The sequence below is a fragment of the Pipistrellus hanaki genome (assembly GCF_964339955.1).
Source record: "Pipistrellus hanaki genome assembly, chromosome: 8".
Classification (NCBI taxonomy): domain Eukaryota; kingdom Metazoa; phylum Chordata; class Mammalia; order Chiroptera; family Vespertilionidae; genus Pipistrellus; species Pipistrellus hanaki.
The window spans coordinates 54,478,482-54,496,063 of NC_140510.1; the positions used below are offsets into that span (position 1 = coordinate 54,478,482).

Consider the following 17,582-nt stretch of genomic DNA (forward strand, 5'->3'; position numbering starts at 1 on the left):
TGCCTGGAGCAGGGATGCACACACAGCTGGCTTGACCAATCAGTGGCAACAGTGAGCTCTTGGGATCACTTCCTAGACTCTAAGCACATAATTGGGGCTGATACATGGCAGATGACCAGAACCCTCAGTAGGTCAGGCATGTCAGTCAGAAAGGCCAAGGGGACACCGAAACCTTCACCCTACAGACAATAAATCAAAACTGGTATTATCAGTGGGGTGCTCTCTGGTATTATCAGTGGAGGGCTGTGAAGTAGGCTTCTTGTGATGTCACAAGGAAAGGACTTTCCTGAGATTCACATGGGAGGATAAGTGGTATTTGTGTAGAAACAAACCCCTGAGTTTCCAAGTTCCTGTTTTCCCCTGTCCCACCAAGGAAAAAGTCCTATTTTGTCTTCAGCAAAGCTAGGATTAAAGCCAGTGTCCAGTTTCCACTCCACATGTGCACAGTCCAGTACAGCATCTGGATAGCTTAGATTGTGTCCCCAGCTGCAGCCCATGTGTGGGGTTTCTAGGGCCATAGGGCTTTGGAGAGAACACAGGAGCAAAGGAAGCAGGACAAAGCCAGAGGAACGAGAGTGAATTCCTTTGTCTCAGGATGATACATTCCCAAATTTTCTCAGGCTTGCTGTGGCTCCACCCCTCTGGCCAATTATCTTTGTTCTAAGGTTAGACTGACAGGCAAGTATTTTCCATACATCACCCACTTCACTGCCCATACCCGCCTTCCCTTTTGCTCAGTCCTTTCTGCCAATGAGCTGCAAGGACTGGACTGGTGGTCCCTGGTGGTGTGAAATTGCAGGTTCCTGTTGGCTATGCTTATAATGTCTGGCCTCCCCTTAGCTCCTTTCCTATTATTAATAACTAATTACAATGGTAACACTGGCACCACAGGGGTTGAACATGAGGACCTCCCTGAAGATGTGGGAGTGGTGGCTCCATTTGAGTTTGTGTGGCCACTATGGACTGGGGGTTCCACCGCAGGCAGCCCTAATCCAGATCACTAGGCCTCAGGTACAGGGGTACGGCCATGAAGAACAGTTGGGAAAGCTCAGAAGCAGGTCACTTGTGCGGTCTGGACAAGAGGCAGCCAGCGGCAATTTTTTCCAGGACAGACACTAGCTGGTTGGACGCCCTGGCTGATGTTGACATGATGCAGACCGAGTCGGAGGGGCAAGATGGGGTTTGCCGTGTCAATATGGAGAGGAGGCCCAGGCACATCCTCTGGCAAGTGTAGCAATGCCGTGCAGCGGAACACCAGGCCTCGGGTTCCCCGGTGCATGGGAATACCATTGGTTGGTGATGGCAAAGCCGCCAGGTGGGGGGATGGTAGGAAGCATCCCTCCTGCACCTGCCCTGTGCACTAGATCCTCCTCCTTGACCCTCCGAACACTGTCTCACCATCCCACTCCTCCCTGAACCTCCCCACCTTGGAGGCTGCTTGAAATAAGACATCTGTAAACTACTCAGTAAACATGTTTATTTATAAAGTTATTTCCAAAAGTGCTGCAAACAGCTGTGCGCTGACACACTCGTCTGCAGCTATGAGGCCTCTCTGGAGCCCGGAGGGACTCGGCGGAGCTGTTGTCATGGCTCAGGGAGCAGGACACTTGTGTTGGGCCTTTCTTGCCCTCCCTGCAGCACCTGCCTGACCCCGGGGCTGCCTCTCTCCAGGATGAGGAACCTTCACCTAGTGCCACAGGCATATGCAGTTGCTCAGTGTAGGACTGGCAGCTACAGCACTGAGGCTGGTGGCACCGAGCAAGGACACTGTGTGAGGACAACATGGGCCAAGGCCTCTGAGGTCTCCAGTGGGGTTATCCAGTTAGGTCTTCATCACTGCCATGAAGGAGGCCTGTGAAAGGAGAGATGGTGAGGTGTGACCCCCTGGGAGAGGCTGGGGAATGAAGGCCGCAGGGTACCAGGAAGCCCCTCCCAGGCCCATGTACCTCTTGGAGGAGCTGCCCCAGCATTTCCTGGCTGTGAATGGAGCGTCTGTGGGAAAGAACACCTGGGTCAGCCCAAGGTCCCTTCCCAGCACGCAGGCACATCTACACTCCCATAGGCTGATAGGCAAGGAGTCCCTAGGTACTGTGTCAGCCCCTGGTCTACGCCAGGACAGCTAACAGCGGGGGCATGTGAGGTAGGCGGGAGAACAGGGTGAAGGTAGGCACTGAGGTCCTGAGGACTATAGCCCCCCACAGCCCCACCTGTCTATTCTGGTTGCGATGGTCACTGTGAAGGCCCCCTCTGTGTCTGGCAGGTAGGTGGAGGGCACTATCCGGTAGGTCCCTGCAGACAGGTGGCAGACGCGGCTCACTTCCTGGGTGTAGCAATGTGGCACACAGCTCAGCACAGGCTTCTGGAGCAGCAGGGAGGGCGTGTCTTGGCCTGCGCTGTCCGCTGGGACCTGGGGAGGCACAGACTGACTAGGAAGCCTGTCATGGGGCAGGCAGAGATGCCCACTATCCTCAGTCTCAGTCTGGCTGCTCTCTTTCCCAGGCCCAAAGCAGCCCCAGCTGGAGACATGCTGAGGGTGTGCTGGGCTGGAGCAGCCCCGGCTGCAGTCTCCTGGGGCTTCATGCCTGGTCCCCCTCCATCTAAGGAGCAGCAGCCCCCCAAAGCTGGGCTCACCACTCACTGAGGCCCTGCCACCCTTGCCAGGAAGCCCCATCAGGTGTCAGGTGCCCATGCCTGGGAACCACCCAAATTGTCCCTGCTTAGGCCCTGAAGCACCTGCTGGCCACTGGCACTTTTTTCCAAGCAAATGGTGTCTCCACTCTTGGGAAGGGGGCTTCTCAGAAGCTCTGCCCATTCTCTAGAGTACAGAACCTTCTCAATCAGAAAGTCCCACCCTCCCCCCAGATCACCTGTGCTCCAGGCTACGGGGGCCTCTTCCCCCCTCAGATCCTGGAACACCGGCCACTTCACCCTGCCCATCTAGAATTAGACCCCCAGGAGCACAGCAGTGTGTGGGCTGAGGAGCCTCACTGGCCATGTGGTCTGGGCTTGCAACCTCTGACTTCTCCCTTTCCCCCAACTACAGATCTGCTAAGATGTATTGCCTACATGGAGGGAGAGAGAGCAGACCGCCAAGGAAGGTGCTCTGGGTGACTATGACTCACTGGCAGCACCCCCTCTGGACTCCTAGCCATTCTAGGTACCAGTAGGGACAACATACTTCCAGCCTGAGGTCCTGGAAGCCCCCCCTTTCCTTGGTTCTACCTGGGGTTCAGGAGCCACCCCACACAGCTGAGCCCTCAGACTGAGCTGCCTGGCCCCAGGAACCTCAGGGACCTTGTGAGCTCCTCACCACCACCTGGCTCTGGGTTTTCTTTCTGATCTGAAACTCCTGGCAGCACCATTTGGGCAGCAGAGTGGCTGTCAGTTCCCCAATGGTCTTAGCCAGTGTGGCCTTCCCCAAACCCCCTTTACTGCGCTTTCCCACAAACCCTCACCATCACCCACTTCTCCCTGGCTCTCAGAGGCACACACACACCCAGAACAGCCTCATTCTGGGGGCCATGGGTAGAGGGCAGGGTTACACAGCTCTGGAGAGCTGCTGGTGTTTGACTGATCACTCCCGGGTGATGCCACTGGCCTCCTGGGTGGGAGACACTGTCCTGGGGAGAACTGACCCCATAACATAGTTGTTCTGAGCCAGAGCAAAGGGACAAGGAAATGCCTGAGCTACCTGTGACCACCAGTGAATTACAGACTTGATAAAACCTAGAAATGAGTCATGCACATGACCGGCCAGCCTGGGCAACATGTCCAAATGATTAAGTCCAGGGCTCCACATCACATCCCACCCCATCCTGGCTCACAGTCCCCCCAGTTCTCCAAGAGCTCTCAGAGCTTGCCTGGAAAACATGGAAGCCGATGGGGTGGCAGTCGCTGTCTAGGCAGTGCTGGTGCAGAGTGATCCGGATGCAGCGGGTACCTGGACCCTCAGGGACCGTGAGGGGGAAGCAGGGGTTGCTGGAGTAGGAGGCGAAGTTCCGGCTGCCCCCAGCTGTCTGGCCGATCTTCCAGGAGCCCTGCAGCTGCACAGTCTCCCACTCCCCCGCCAACAGGGTCTCCCCAGGGCCAGGGCTCTGGACTACTGTCTTGATGGCACTGCTCGGGAAAGACAAGCACAGGGCGGGGGCTAAAGGCACTGTCTGACCTGCCTCGGTCAAGGCAGGAGCACACAGGCCCCCCAAAAATGGCCAGGCTCCTCACCTGAGGGAGACTCTCCCGCTGGAGAAGACCCGGAGCAAAAACTGTCCTGGCACATTCTTTAAGAAGGTGCTGGGGACGGCCAGGTAGTAGCCAGGGGTGAGCTCACAGCGGAGATGGACCTCGCGGTCATACGCATGGCACACAGTGCCAGCCACGGGGGGTGTAGACAGGATCCTGGGCAGGCTGACCCGCCGCTTCTCTACCTGTGGAGAAGAGGCCTGTGTGGGAACTCACAGAGACCTGCCCACCCACTCCTGACACCAGAGCCGCTCCTCAAAGGAGTTAACACATAAAGCACTCCACCTCCCAGGGGCCAGCTGAAAATGCCCATGACCCTGGGCTTCCACTTAGCCTGTCCCTATAAGAGCCTGCAGGACCTCCTGCCCCGGGACACACAGATGTGAAAGGGCTGTGCCCAGAGCTACCGCAACCTGAGGCTGCTGGATAAAAGGCTTTCCAGCAACTCAGCAGGAGGAAAAGAACACAATGTAAGCCACACCCACAGAGGGACAGGGAACACTGTGCCTTGTGCTAGGAGACCTTGGCAGGACATACAAAGACTAAAAACTAGGCCATGGCAGCAAACAGGCAAGTTCCTGCACCAGCCATGCTCCTGTCCCCAGGACAGGCATCTCCATTGGGGGCCAGAGGGCTCATTGCACAATCCCACAGGATCAGCCGTCACCATTCCCACCTGATAGGGAGGAGACTGAGGGCACAGGGAGGGTGGAGTGACCTCTCCAAGTCCAAGAAGCGGCCAAGCTGGGCTCAGATCTCCACAAACACCAGCTCTCAGAGCCCCACCAACTCCGGGCTTTGGTTCTGGTTTCCTTTGGCCCTCAGACTCACCCGGGGCCAGGCCGGGAACCCAGTCCTCTCAGTGCCAGGTCTGTGGGAGCCCCAGCAGGCACATGATCCCCAGGAACGCCAGGGCAGGTGGGGGGAGGCCTGTGGGGCTCTTGTCAGTCATGCGTGTCCCAGCACTGCAGCTCTTAGGATTCAGACATCCACGTGCCTCCCATCTCCTTGGACCCTGTACTTCAGTGAGTGGGAAGCTGGCCGAGCAGAGTTACCTTCCAGAGATGCAGACCCACGGCAGGGTAGTCCTTGCCCGGAATGCTTGCTGGGCTCCATACAATGCGGCTGCCCCCCAGTTGCACCTGGGCCCGGCCGGCCCAGTCCACAGAGCGCATCCTGGGCCTCTGCAGAACGGCAATGTACACCTCGCTTGGTTCTGAGACCCGCAGCCAGAACTTGGGGTTGCTGGGAAAGTCGCTGTTGTTCCGGCAGCCTCCTGCGGACTGCCCCTGGACCCAGGCTCCCGGCAGCTCCTGAGTGTGGCTGAGCACCTTCTCTAGGGCAAGAGCACACCACAGGTCAGGCTCCCCATGCTCAGACAGCAGCCTCCCCCACCGGGAGCCAGCGCCTGCTCAGGCTTGACTTCGGAAAGCAGAGTTCATTCGGTGGCCGCATTGCACCCCCCAAAGGCTGCCCCAGGAATGGTACTGGTTACCTGAGTAGAGGCTCTGCAGGTGGCCAGCCTCTGTGATCGGGTAGCCAATGGTGACCTCGTCAAATTCACGGAGAAACTCCTCCTCGTCTACCCAGAACTCCCCTTCCTGGAGCTGGGACAGCAGCTCCGCCGAGTCCACTGGGTCCACCTGGGTCCACCCTTCACCCCTAGCAGGAAACACAGGTCATCAGAGATCTCTCATCTGAGAGGGACAGCACTGACCGTGCAGCGGGACAAGGGGAGCCAGAGGGGACAGAGGGTGTCCTGAGAGCTCTGTCCCTGAAGCACCCTGGGGCCAAACTCTGTGGCCCCCTTCCCACACTTTCATTTGCCCTGGGCTTAACCTTCCTCAGGGCCATCACCTCTCCTCCTGCCGTATGACCTGGATGAGTGAATGGGTCAGTGAGCAGTGACAGAAAGACATCTGCTCATCGCTTCAGGCATGGCTGCTCAGACCAAGTGTGGGATCTGCTCACCACCCCAGCCACCTAAGGGACTGTCACAGCACCTTCGACCATCAGTTACAAGTCTTATGAGGACATAGCGTAGGCATCTCATAGGTCCCTGTCCCTCAGCCTGGCTGGGCGACTACTGTTCCATGGGCACCCTCAGCACCAAGCACTCAGCCAGCCTCCTGGACCAACTGATGCCAAGCAGACCATGTGGCCTTAAGGTTAAGGGGGCCTTGCTGGGAGCCAATTGAGCACTGTCCTGACCACAGAAACTACCATGGCACCAACCACAGCACGGGGGCCCAGATGCCCCTCCAGGCCTGCACCCCCCACCCCTTGATGGCCGTGCCAACTGCACTCACCCCTCTCTCCACGGCCCCTGCCAGCACCGCCGGCCCCAGGGGTTCTGAATGCGAAACAGCAAGATGCTCTGACCAGCCTGACCCCGGAGCTCGCGCAGGTCCGAGACGATGAAGGCGTGAAATTCCCCCAGCTCCCTGGCACCTAGGCGAGGAATAGCTCAGTCAAGGGCAGGAATCCCCAAACCCAGCAGATGTACAGGTCTTGTCTCCTTTCCTGGGGATTGGTCCAGCCCCCCAGGCACCCAGATCCCACAGATCATCTGGGGCTCCTTTCTTAACCATGTGGACAGTTAGCTCAGCAGTGGCCTTAGACAGCACAGAGCCCCAAGTGAGGGAACTGGACCAGGCCTGGCAGCTCATTCCCTTCTCTGGGCCTCACTATCTGATCACATGGCCATGCAGGATGCCTGGTGCAGGGCCAGGTCTCAAAAGTGCTACTGTTAACACCGTCATCAACAGTCTGTGACCACCAAGGGAAAAGGGAGAACACTTGGCAATGCCAACTGGGGAGGAAGGGGATGGATGGGCAGTGGGAGGACTGAGGTCTGAGGAGAAATGACTCCACCTGCCCTGAGACAAGAGACAGAAGACATAGAAGGAGCCAAACAGGACGACACCTACCTGGAGAGGAGGGGTGGTGGTCCAACGCAAAGAGAAGAAACTCCTGGGCTGTCTCTAAATGCTTTATTCAGAATGGCATTGTAGCTACCACCCATGTCCCTAGCCCCTTGCCACTTCAGTGGGCTCCAGGTGACCTCCAGCAGCCCGTGTCTAGCCCACTCTTAGGGGAGGAGCCTGTCCCAGGCCTGTGCAAACCCTCACACATACACCAGGAGCATAATTGTCAACAAGAGCCAATTTATTTCAATGTTCATAGTCTTTGATAAAATATTCCATTGTGGACCAGCCCGTGTGGGTCAATGGTTGAGTGTCCACTTATGAACCAGATGGTCACAGTTTGATCCCCAGTCAGGGCACATGCCCAGGTTTCAGGATCGATCCCCAATAGGGGGCGTGCGGGAGGCAGATGATTAATGATTCTCTGTCATCTCTGTCTCTCTCCCTCTTCCTCTCTGAAATCAATTTAAAAAATACATATAAAAATTCCGTTGTGGAAATAATACTAAATAGGAAATGTGTATGCATAGAGATGCTGTTATTTATAACAGCATAAAATCAGAAAGACCTTAAACTTCCAACATGAAGGGAAAGATGAAAGAAGCTACAGCAGATTCACTAATGAGATAAGTTGACGATGTTTATGTAACATAGAAAATCTAGGATGCAGAATGCAAAAAGTACATTTATGAAAAACTGGGAAAGTATACTAAAAAGTCAAAGGTAGCTATGTTTGAGGGAGTTTTTCTTTTCAACAACTTTTCTTTAATGAACATACATATCACTACAGTGGAAACCTGAGTGCTAATTTCACAGGTTGTCAGCTGAGCCAGAGATGGTGCTGCCATGTGCTTCCTAGGCCATCTCTGCACAGCGGTGACCTCACACAGGCTCCTGCCTACCGGGAGGTAAGTCCTGGTCAAGGGAAAAGGGACCCTCCCTCTGGAGAGGGACAGGCAGCAGGACAAGGTCACACAGCTGGACACGAGCTTGGTAGGACAAATGTCTCCACTCTCTACTCATTCCAGACAGGGTCTCAGGGATTGCCTACAGGAACTGAGGGTGTGTGTGTGTAGACCCTCTGCATGACCACCGCCTCACCTGCTCTGGGGCTGAACACTGAGCAGCTGATCAGACACCGCTCCTTGAGGCTGAGCAGCTGCCAACAAGTCTTGAGCTCTGAGCTACCAGATCCATCCTGTTGGCTACTGCTGCTTGCCAAGTTCTTCAGGTTCCACCTTTCTGCCAGGCCACCAGTTAGGTCCACCAGGGCATCTGCCACCTGCCCTGCCCATAGGTGCTCGTAGGACCCATGGACCCTGGGAGACAGACACAGGAATGAGCCTCAGGCAAGGGGAGTAGCACCCTGCCTCTCTTCTATCACCTTTGTCTACGGCACTCCAAAAAATCCTGTGATCCCATCCACCCAGCTTCTATCGCTTTTCTTTCCTGCTGCCTCGCCCTCACCACAGCCAGGCACAATCACGCCTTCACGGCTGACATGCAGTGTCCCAGCAAAGCCCAGCCGCCTCTGCCATGTGCAGAGCCTCTTCTACTGCCAGTGTGGGCACAAGCGTGAGTGAGGCAGTGTGGGCAGAGGCTGTGACATCCATTCCATCTGATAGGATCCAACCCCAATGTCTGTAGCAGGCATCCCTCTTGACCTGGGTGCAAAGGCCTGCCTATCAGTTCACCGTCAGCAAGATGGTAAATGCATTCTAGGAAGAAAGGGCCTGAATTCACTCTGCATGAGGCTTTTGGGCTCTGTCAGGACCAGATAAAAAGGCTGATACATAGCTGGCTTCTTTCCTCTCCAACAACCTGCAGAGAGGCAGCCTGTCCCCAGGGGTGAAAAACAAATAGATGGAAACATCTTTCTTGCTGGGGTTTGAGGAAAGAGAAGGGAAGAAAATACACACCCTCCCTCATGCCCACTGTGAAATGAGGGCAAGGAAAGGGAGGCAAACCACAGGCCAACCCTCAAGAGTTCCCGTCTCCGGACCCAGTCAGCCCCACCCCAGGACCTGCCACCAAGTGGCTGGAAATGACAGGATTCTGCAGTGAGAGAGCAGAGACCTGCTCCTGGGGGCAGTCTAAGGTGGCATGGCCCAGCCTGCCAGCCTCCAGCACACGTACTTGGCATAGACCTTCTCCAGTAATGGAAGCCAGAATACATCCTCTCTCTGGCACCGGGAGAAGCAGAGTCTCCCTGCAAGACAAGGCAGACGATCATCTATGGTCACCTCCACCCAGCGTCCAAACTGCCAAACTCGACAGGTGAAGGAGCCACGGTATGTCTGGTCGAGCCAGCTCAGCTGTCCGGGAAGAAAGACCTACCATGCACAGGGAAAGGCAAAAGGAGACCATGAGACAAATATCTCGCAGTGCCCTCCAAGCGTGCTAACCAGAGTGTGACCATACTGTATCTTCCCACAGTACCCTACAGTCTACAAAGGATCTGCCTCATACCATGCCTTGAGTCAGTACTCATGGAAAACCAACCATTGGACTGAAAATCCAGACTTCTCAATAAAATATTTTAAGATGATAGTGAGGGAGCCAGTGTCTCCAAAAAGCTTAAAGTCAACCATTATGCCCTAATGTCCCAAATAAGCCCTTGACCTGAATCTAAAACAAATGTGACTTTTAGAAGCATGAGACCCAATTCTCAGCAGAGCTGACTGCAGATGGCAGGCTGCCATGGGCACAGCAACCTTCCTGCAGATGCCTGAAGCCCACGACCTCTGCCAGCACCTGGACCCATGTTCACTGCCAGGTTTGTTCTGACCCGAGAGGCAGTGGGGACTGTGCACCTAGATGACGTGTTTGGTCCTGGTTCTGCCACTCACTAGCCAGAAATCAGTTACAATGGTTCTAGTGCCCTCATTGGTGAAAATGGGTCACATCCGGTGAGGCCTGTGAGTGAAAGCCAGCGATGTGCTGTGCTTACTTAGCATGGGGCTGGGACCCAGGATGAGCTCTGAAAGGGGTCACCGCTGTCAATGAACATTGCTGCATTCATTGGTGATATTTAGCAAGAAGCCAAATAGAAGGCCATCAATGGTCCAGGGAGGGAGTCTGAGCAGGCCTTCTACACCTGTCAAAAAGAGTTTCAATCATCTTTTGCCAATTTATATTTAAAACCTATTTAAGAAGTTAACTAGCTAAGGACACTAATTCCAAACCAGGGCACAGGCTTCTTCAGCCAACCCTTTCCTGTCTAGGCTGGCACATTTGACTTTTTAGTTTAGATGCATGGTTCTGACTCCATAAGAAGCGTGCTCGGGGTTTGGCAGAGCAGGGCAGAAAGTACCGCTGTGGGAGAGGGGACACTGCGTCGTGCCTGGGAGCCCTTGTGGCCTGGCAGCTGAGTTCCCCACTGCCCATGCTGAGCAGCTGCAGCAGAGTCCCACAGAACAAGGGGTTCAGCCGCCTGGCCTCTTGCTTCCTTCCCGGGCACAGCAGACAGGAAGACAGAGCAGAAGAGAAAGCTGCACTCTCACAGACACCTGGTCCAGGAGGTGCCGGCTCTTCTGCAGGGCGGCGCAGGCACACAGGAACCAGCAGTCCCCCAGAAGCCCTTGCTTCACCTGCCCTTCCTGTGGGTTATCTGGAAACAGCCGGGGCGTAGCACAAATTTCCTAAAAATAAATAAAATTGTCCACAATTACATCATGCCTCATGCCAGTCTTTAAAATGGAGAACACAGGATCTAGGTGACAGGCTGGGAGGAGCTTTTCTGCTTATCCATGTTGCCTAACAGGGGAAGGGAAGCAGCTGGCTTCTTGTAGACACTATCACTCAGCCCCTCCTGGCTTCAGGTCACTCCGTCCAGCTTAGATTATGGGGTCCCTGTTCATCCACATTCCTTAACTGGCGAAACTCCCAACTCTGGATGAATGCTACCACTTCTCTTCTCAAAACAGCTAAACGTTCATCAGAAACTGGCTTCACTTTATTATTTTTAAATTTGACTTATTGATTTTTGCAGACAGAGAGGAAAGGGAAGAGAAATTGATTTGTTATTCCACTTATTTATATACTCATTGGTTGATTCTTATATGTACCCTGACTGAGAATCAAACCCTCACCCCTGATGTTTTGAGACAATGCTCTAACCAGCTGAGCTACCTGAGCAAATGGTTTCACTTTAAATTCATAACGGGGAATCTTGAGTGTGTCCTCTATACCGCTGGAAATCCCACTGTTTTTCTAAAAGGCTCACTTTCCCACAGCTTGGGTGAGCTTATGCCTTCTATTCTTTCTCTTCTCAAAATGTCCTCACCTCATGCTTCACTAGAAGCCACCTGACCTGCCTCCTCTCCTGCTGCAGGCCTGAGACCCCTTCCCTCTTCCACCTACTCGGGTAAAATCCCTCCAGCATAAGGCCCAAGCAGAATCTCCATCTTTTCTACGACATTGCCCCTCAGCACTATTTCCCTTCTAGTTTCTCTTCACTGACAAATTTCTGAAAAGAGCTGCCGTCTCTACTTGCCCCCCTCCCTCGCCCCTGCAGGCCCCTCTGGCTTCATACCCCCAAACCTTCTTTACCAGTGTCACCTCCTGCAACACTGTCAAATGCAACTGGCATCAGTGTCCTGTTGGATTCCACAGCATCAGAACAGAGTGTGTTCTTTATGTGAGCGTGAGAGAGAAGGAAGGATAGTGGTGGAGTGCTGTCTCTTAAGCCCAGCAGTCCTCTGGTGAATTCCATGATTCCATGTACCCTATTCCATGATTCCATGTACCCTGCGTGTCCTTTCATCTCGTGGCCTGCTGCTTCTCAAGTACACCTATCCCGGAACTTGCTGACCCCACTGGGAAATGTTAAGAGTTCCTCCAGGCTCAGTTCCGAGTCCTAGTCCTCCTCTATCTGACACTCTCTTCCAGGCCCTGGCCCGTAAGTCCAATTCCCAGATCAAGCCTCTACCCAGATGGTCCTGAACTCCCAACTCTCACTTCCACCTACCCACTGACAGCACCAATTACATGTGAGAGCAAAACCAATCCTAGATTTACACACACACACACACACACACACACACACACACACACCTTTCCCCTGGTATATCAAATGGGACCATCCTCCAGCCAGGTGTTCAGGCTCGAAATCTAGAAGTCATTATCTTCACCCTCTACTTCTAACCGGCCACTAAGACCCACCCAAGTCCTAACGGCTGTCGCACTAATCTAAGCCCCTTCATCCTTCTCAGGACCACTGCAATGGCATTCTTGCCCTGACCATCCACTTTCCACAGGCACTAAGAGTGAGCTTCTTCAAACACATACCCAGCTAAATGACTCCCCTACAAAAAACCCTCTAATGGCCTCCCATCGCAACTAAGATCCATTTTTACCCAAATTCCACTCGTGTGGCTCCTCCCAGGCCAAACAGGCCCTGGCGGTGCAGCACCAGAAAGGCGCCTCAATCGTCAGAGCCCACAAGTTCTGGCAGTCACGTACACCTGGGGGAGGCAGGCTTGTTTTCCCAGGGCAGTCTTACTCAGCAGCCAATTTCTACAGATGTCAACTTAACACTAGGACAGAGCACCCCTTTAAGTTACCACCTTAAAATGTTTACATCTGAAAATGCAGGTGTAAGTCCAAAAGAGAATTCTGCAGAGCAGAGTGGCTTTGTTTCATAGGTTCATGCTGGCCCTTCCACGAGAGCACGAGAGTATCAGCAGACATACAAGCAAACAGAAGACCCAAGAACTCTGGTGAGACGCCCTTCAGAGCAGAAGCAGGGAGGTGGGGCTGGGTTTAGGTCTGTGGACACGCCCCTCTCGCTGTGCCCCAATCCCCTTCGGAACCGAACTGCGCTCTCACAGGTGGGGACCCTGAGCTCGGGGCTTAGCACTCCCTGAAACAGCTTCAGAAGGAACTACCACAGGGGATAGGGAGCCTGGGAACCTACTCCTGAGGACAGCAGGCAGATCCTGCGGGCCACCGCGCGCCCAGACCGGGCTGACCCCGGCCGCCAAGCGGCCGCTCCGCAGGCCTCCGCGCTCGCACCCCGGCAGGAAAAACCGTGCAGAGACCTTGACCAAGACCTCGCCAGCCGCTCACCTGGGGCCTCCTCCACGTGATGTCCTCCCGGAACTGGGCTAGTGGCGTGGAGTAACTGGAGAAGAGCGAGGAATTCGAGGCAGGGAAGGCGGGGTCCCGGAAGAGCTCCCTGGCGGGCGGGCGCATCTTGGGCGCCCCGGGCTCCCATAGGCAGCTTACCCGCCCCCCAGCGCCGAGCGGGACCCAGGGGGTGCGCAGGCCCGCGAGGGGCCGAGCCGGCTGCCGGTTCCGGGCTGGCCGACGCCCCAATGCTCCGCCAGGCTCTCCACCCGGTCAGCGCGACAGTACGGACTCAAGAGCCGCTCGGAGGCCCTAGCCCCCGAGGGCGTGGCTTCCGAAATCGCCTCTCGCGACGTACGACGTCGGCCCGGCGCCACTTCTCCTTCCGGGTCGAAGGTTCCCGGAACTGTTCCTGCCGAGGTTCACCCTCTGCGAGGCTGGCTGGAATCTTGTCCTTGGGCCTGTGCGAGTCGGGCCAGGGCGTCGGAACCGCTTGGACTCGCGGGCTATGAGGGCTGAAGGGAGCGGAGAAGCCGCCTCGGCCGAGGTGGCGCTGAGGGCCACCGATCCCAGCATGCAGCGCTGCCTCCCAGAACACGCCTCTCCTTCCGGCGCGCGGCGGCGGACCCGCCTTTGTGGGCGGGTCCAATGGAAGACCCGCTCGGGCAGGCGGGTAGTGAGCGGACGGATGTGTCTGCCGATGCTGTAGCTGTGTCCTGGGTTCGTGGGAATAAGACGGCCCAGGAGAGGGTCTCCCTAGGCCTGGGAGGCTGTCTCAAGGCGGCTTGGGATCAGAAGCTGGGTCCTGAGCGGGGCAGCGCAGGCGCTGGAGCATCCTCCTGGTCCCCAGGTAGCCGGCTTCTGGTCCTGGTGGGCTGGCCAGTGATCTGCTGGGCGTGCGGTTACAACTCACGGCCGCTCCGTGCTGCAGAGAGATGAAGACAGTGATTTCGGGACCTGACTCACTTTTGCTGCAGGAACTAGCGTGTCGCCATTCCTGTTCCCTGGAAGGAAGACGGCCTGCCAGAGACTTATTCTCCACTTGCCCCTCCGAACTACTTCACTCTGCCTTCACAGGGGTCGGGCAGGGGTTAGGAGGGCCTTCCAGTGAGGTCCCTACTGGTGGGTAAAAAACAACCTGATCCAGAAGCCCCTGCCCCTGAGCTTTGCTTGCTTGGAGCCCCAGGTTCTGTGACAGCTGTAGCTCCTCCCTCAGAGAGACTGGGCAGGGCCTGGTCCAGTAGCAGCTGCTAGTGATAGCATGGGATTGTGTTACCTTGACCCCAGTAGGCCTCAGCCCCTTGGTTTGCGGGCCTAGGGTACTCATCTCTGCTGGATTCTACAAAAGGGGTGACCACATTGCCCAACACCCCTCTGTATGCTAGGGCTTACTTCATAACCATTCAGGACCCCCATGGTGCTTGCTCTCACAGAAGATGATTCTCACCCCATGGCAGGCTGGAGGCTGTCCTGTAGCAGAGAGAAATCAGGAAAGGCCTGGGCTCTATTTCATTAACAGCCTTGTCTTCTCTCCCCCCACCCAAATCCACTTGTGACTCCCTCTTCTTTCTCCCTGGTTGTCACCTTTCTGGAGACTCTGTGCTCCCTGGCTTTGCTTACACCCCGTATTCTGCCTGGATGACTGCCCCTGTCATTTTTCAAGGGATGTTCCCTGACTTCCTTGCCAGAAGGCGTCTCTCCTCTGAACCCCACAACTCTTCTCCATTTGTTCAATGGGCAAAACCAGGCATTATTATCTGGACACTGCATTCTCATGGGGATACAGAGACTAGAAACGTATCGTGCCTGCAAACTCCCCCAAGTTAGGAGCTGGTGGGGAGGAGAGTGCTGATTAGCTGGTGAAGAGCAAGGGATGGTGTACTGTGTCGAGGGCATAGCCCTGGCTTGTCCAACTGCCACATTCCACTGGGATCCACTGCACAGCCACTCCTGCCTCACCACAAGAGCTCTGGTGTTGGTTTATGTAGATGTTGGCACTTGGGGCATTAGGAACTGTCCCCAGCTCCAGAGTCAGGAGTTTCAGACAGGGGCATGTAGGCAGCTCTGGGCCATGGGGCACAGGAAGCAGTTTACAGAAGGCAGGAGGGGTAATTTCTACAATCTGCCTGTGGGGATGATCACCAGCTGGTGGCCACAAGGGGGCAAACCAGAGAACAAAGGCCAATATGCTGAGAATCCAGAGCAGACTGAAAGAGCTTTGGTCTCTGATGATGTCTCTGAGCTCTAGAACTGGTTGGTCTTAAAATTGCCCTGCATTAATTATTTACTGTGTATCAAATTACCCCAAAATTTAGTGGATTAGGACTGTGGGGGTGACTCGAGTGGTCTGACTCAGGGTCTTGGGGAATTGCAGTGGAAATGTTGGCCAGGACTGAAGTGAGCTGAAGGATTCCACTTGCAGACTCACTCGGAGGCCGCCTCAGTTCTTGTCACATGGACCTCCAGGAAGCTACTCTGGTTTCCTCACATCAGGACAGCTGGTCTCTCCCAGAGCAGGTGATCCAAGGGACAGGAAAGGCAGAAGCCACACTGTTATGGCCCACTTATGATGTCACACTCATTTCTACAACATTCCATTCATTAGAAGTGGGTCACCAGTCCAGCCCACACCCAAGGGGAGGATGTCAAGGTCCACGTTTTCAGAGAGGAGCATCAGAAAATTTGTAGATGTATTTTTAGACCACTGTGTCCCCAAGGGGTAAGATGAGAGTGGCATGTGCAGGGGATAGATGGCTGGTAGTTTGAAAGTCTGTGGAGGTGCTGAGGGTGTGGCAGTCCAGAGCTCTGACATGGTCCAGAGGTGGAACCTTAAGGGCTTTGAGTGATGGAGGCAGATAGTACTGGCTTTAGGCCCCATCAGTTTAGGAAGTTCATGAGACTTGGTAAAAGGACAGTTTTTGTTTAGGAAAAGGCCTTGATGCAGACTTGGGTGAGAGACATTCTTGGTTACACTGACAGGTCTGAATTGCAGGGCCCAGAAAAGAGTGCAGGCCCCATGCCCCAATTCCCAGCAGCCACCGAACAGGTCCATTGTCCTGGGCCTGTAGGCTGGGGGGCACTGCCCTCTGAGCAAGGCCTTCTCTCTGGGATTCTCATGAAGAGCCAAGACAGGTGGGAGGCAGGCTCTGGCTTCAACACGGAGCTCCCCACCTCAGCAAGGCCATAAGCCTGCAGGACAAACTGCTAGCCCACATTCTGGAGCTCACTCTGCCTCTGAACCCTGAGAGATGGTGGGTGGATTTCCTGATTGATCAAATGTCTATCCCAGCGGGTCCAGGAGCTGTCTAGAGCAGCTGCTGGGGAGCCTGGAATGCTCTGAAATCATCTGAGCAAGAATCACTAGAAACCTGGTCCTGCTGGTCAGGTGTCCAGATCACTGAGCCTCAGTCTCCTCATTTACAAACTTCGGGGGACAGAAGGTCCACAATAGGGGAGCTGGCTTATACCAACACAAGTCCCCACCCTGCATGTTCCAACCTCATGCAAATGAGGACTCCTAATTTTTGTGAGTCAATTGGCCCAAAAGGCACTAACTATCCTGCTTGATGAAAATGGAGCTGCTCCGATAGGTCACTATTGAAGCTGAAGGGGATATTGCTGTGCAGTACTGATTGGATTGGAAAAGCCTCAGTCCTATTGGTTGAAATAGGATTCCAGGAACTCTATAAGGGCTGGCTCAGATGGCAGACTTGGTGCAGGCAAACAGTTAAGTGCAAACACAGGTAGTTGAGTGCAGGCTGTTCCTTGAAGTGTAGCTTTCATGTGAGGCCTCAGTTTAGAAATGGCCATTAGGCTCGGGGTTTTTGTTGTTGTTTTAAATTTGAGCCCAGTCAGTGGCCAGAAGCCCTTCTTAGTAGGCATCTTCTTTCTCAGGGTCCACAGAAAGAAAGAAAAATGCATAGCCTTAAGAGCTAACATCAGGGGACCGGTTTGGCTCAGTGGATAGAGCGTCGGCCTGTGGACTGAAAGGTCCCGGGTTCGATTCTGGGCAAGGGCATGTACCTTGGTTGCAGGCACATCCCCGGTAGGGGGTGTGCAAGAGGCAGCTGATCGATGATTCTCTCTCATCAATGTTTCTAACTTTCTATCCCTCTCTCTTCATCTCTGTGAAAAATCAATAAAATATATTAAAAAAAAAAAAAAAAAAAAAAAGAGCTAACATCAGCTCTTAACCGGTTTGGCTCAGTGGATAGAGCATTGGTCTGTGGACTGAAAGATCCCAGGTTTGATTCCAGTCAAGGGCATGTACCTTGGTTGCAGGCACATCCCCAGTAGGGGGATGCAGGAGGCAGCTGATCGATGTTTCTTCTCTCTCATAGATATTTC

At 54.6% G+C, this 17,582-nt stretch overlaps 1 protein-coding gene across 4 annotated transcripts; it reads right to left on the minus strand.

Moving 5' to 3' along the window:
- Positions 1-1,455: 1,455 nt before the first annotated feature.
- Positions 1,456-14,673, minus strand: CAPN10 (calpain 10). 4 transcript variants are annotated; one of them, XM_084891946.1, is made up of 12 exons: positions 13,236-14,671; positions 10,676-10,807; positions 9,303-9,499; positions 8,268-8,485; positions 6,549-6,690; positions 5,735-5,901; positions 5,295-5,575; positions 4,222-4,424; positions 3,810-4,116; positions 2,208-2,407; positions 1,947-1,992; positions 1,456-1,852 (listed from the first exon to the last, which is right to left on the minus strand). In XM_084891946.1, exons 1-12 carry the CDS (start codon positions 13,359-13,361, stop codon positions 1,823-1,825), a joined length of 2,049 nt encoding a protein of 682 aa, XP_084748072.1. In that variant the 5' UTR covers positions 13,362-14,671; the 3' UTR covers positions 1,456-1,822. The 4 variants fall into 4 exon arrangements, with proteins under 4 accessions (XP_084748072.1, XP_084748073.1, XP_084748074.1 ...); XM_084891947.1 differs by having other exon boundaries at positions 3,861-4,116; positions 13,236-14,669; XM_084891948.1 differs by lacking the exons at positions 10,676-10,807; positions 13,236-14,671 and adding an exon at positions 10,117-10,260 and having other exon boundaries at positions 9,303-9,375.
- Positions 14,674-17,582: the final 2,909 nt, after the last annotated feature.

What these genes read in the sequence shown, in the direction of transcription:
- CAPN10 (XM_084891946.1), bottom strand. Translation starts at nt 13,361, where the DNA reads ATGCGCCCGCCCGCCAGGGAGCTCTTCCGGGACCCCGCCTTCCCTGCC. An exon ending in TGGGTCTGCATCTCTGGAAG is followed by an intron (nt 4,425 to 5,294) that starts GTAACTCTGCTC and finishes TCTTCTCCACAG; the next exon opens with GTAGAGAAGCGGCGGGTCAG. An exon ending in TGGGGCAGCTCCTCCAAGAG is followed by an intron (nt 1,853 to 1,946) that starts GTACATGGGCCT and finishes CTCCTTTCACAG; the next exon opens with GCCTCCTTCATGGCAGTGAT.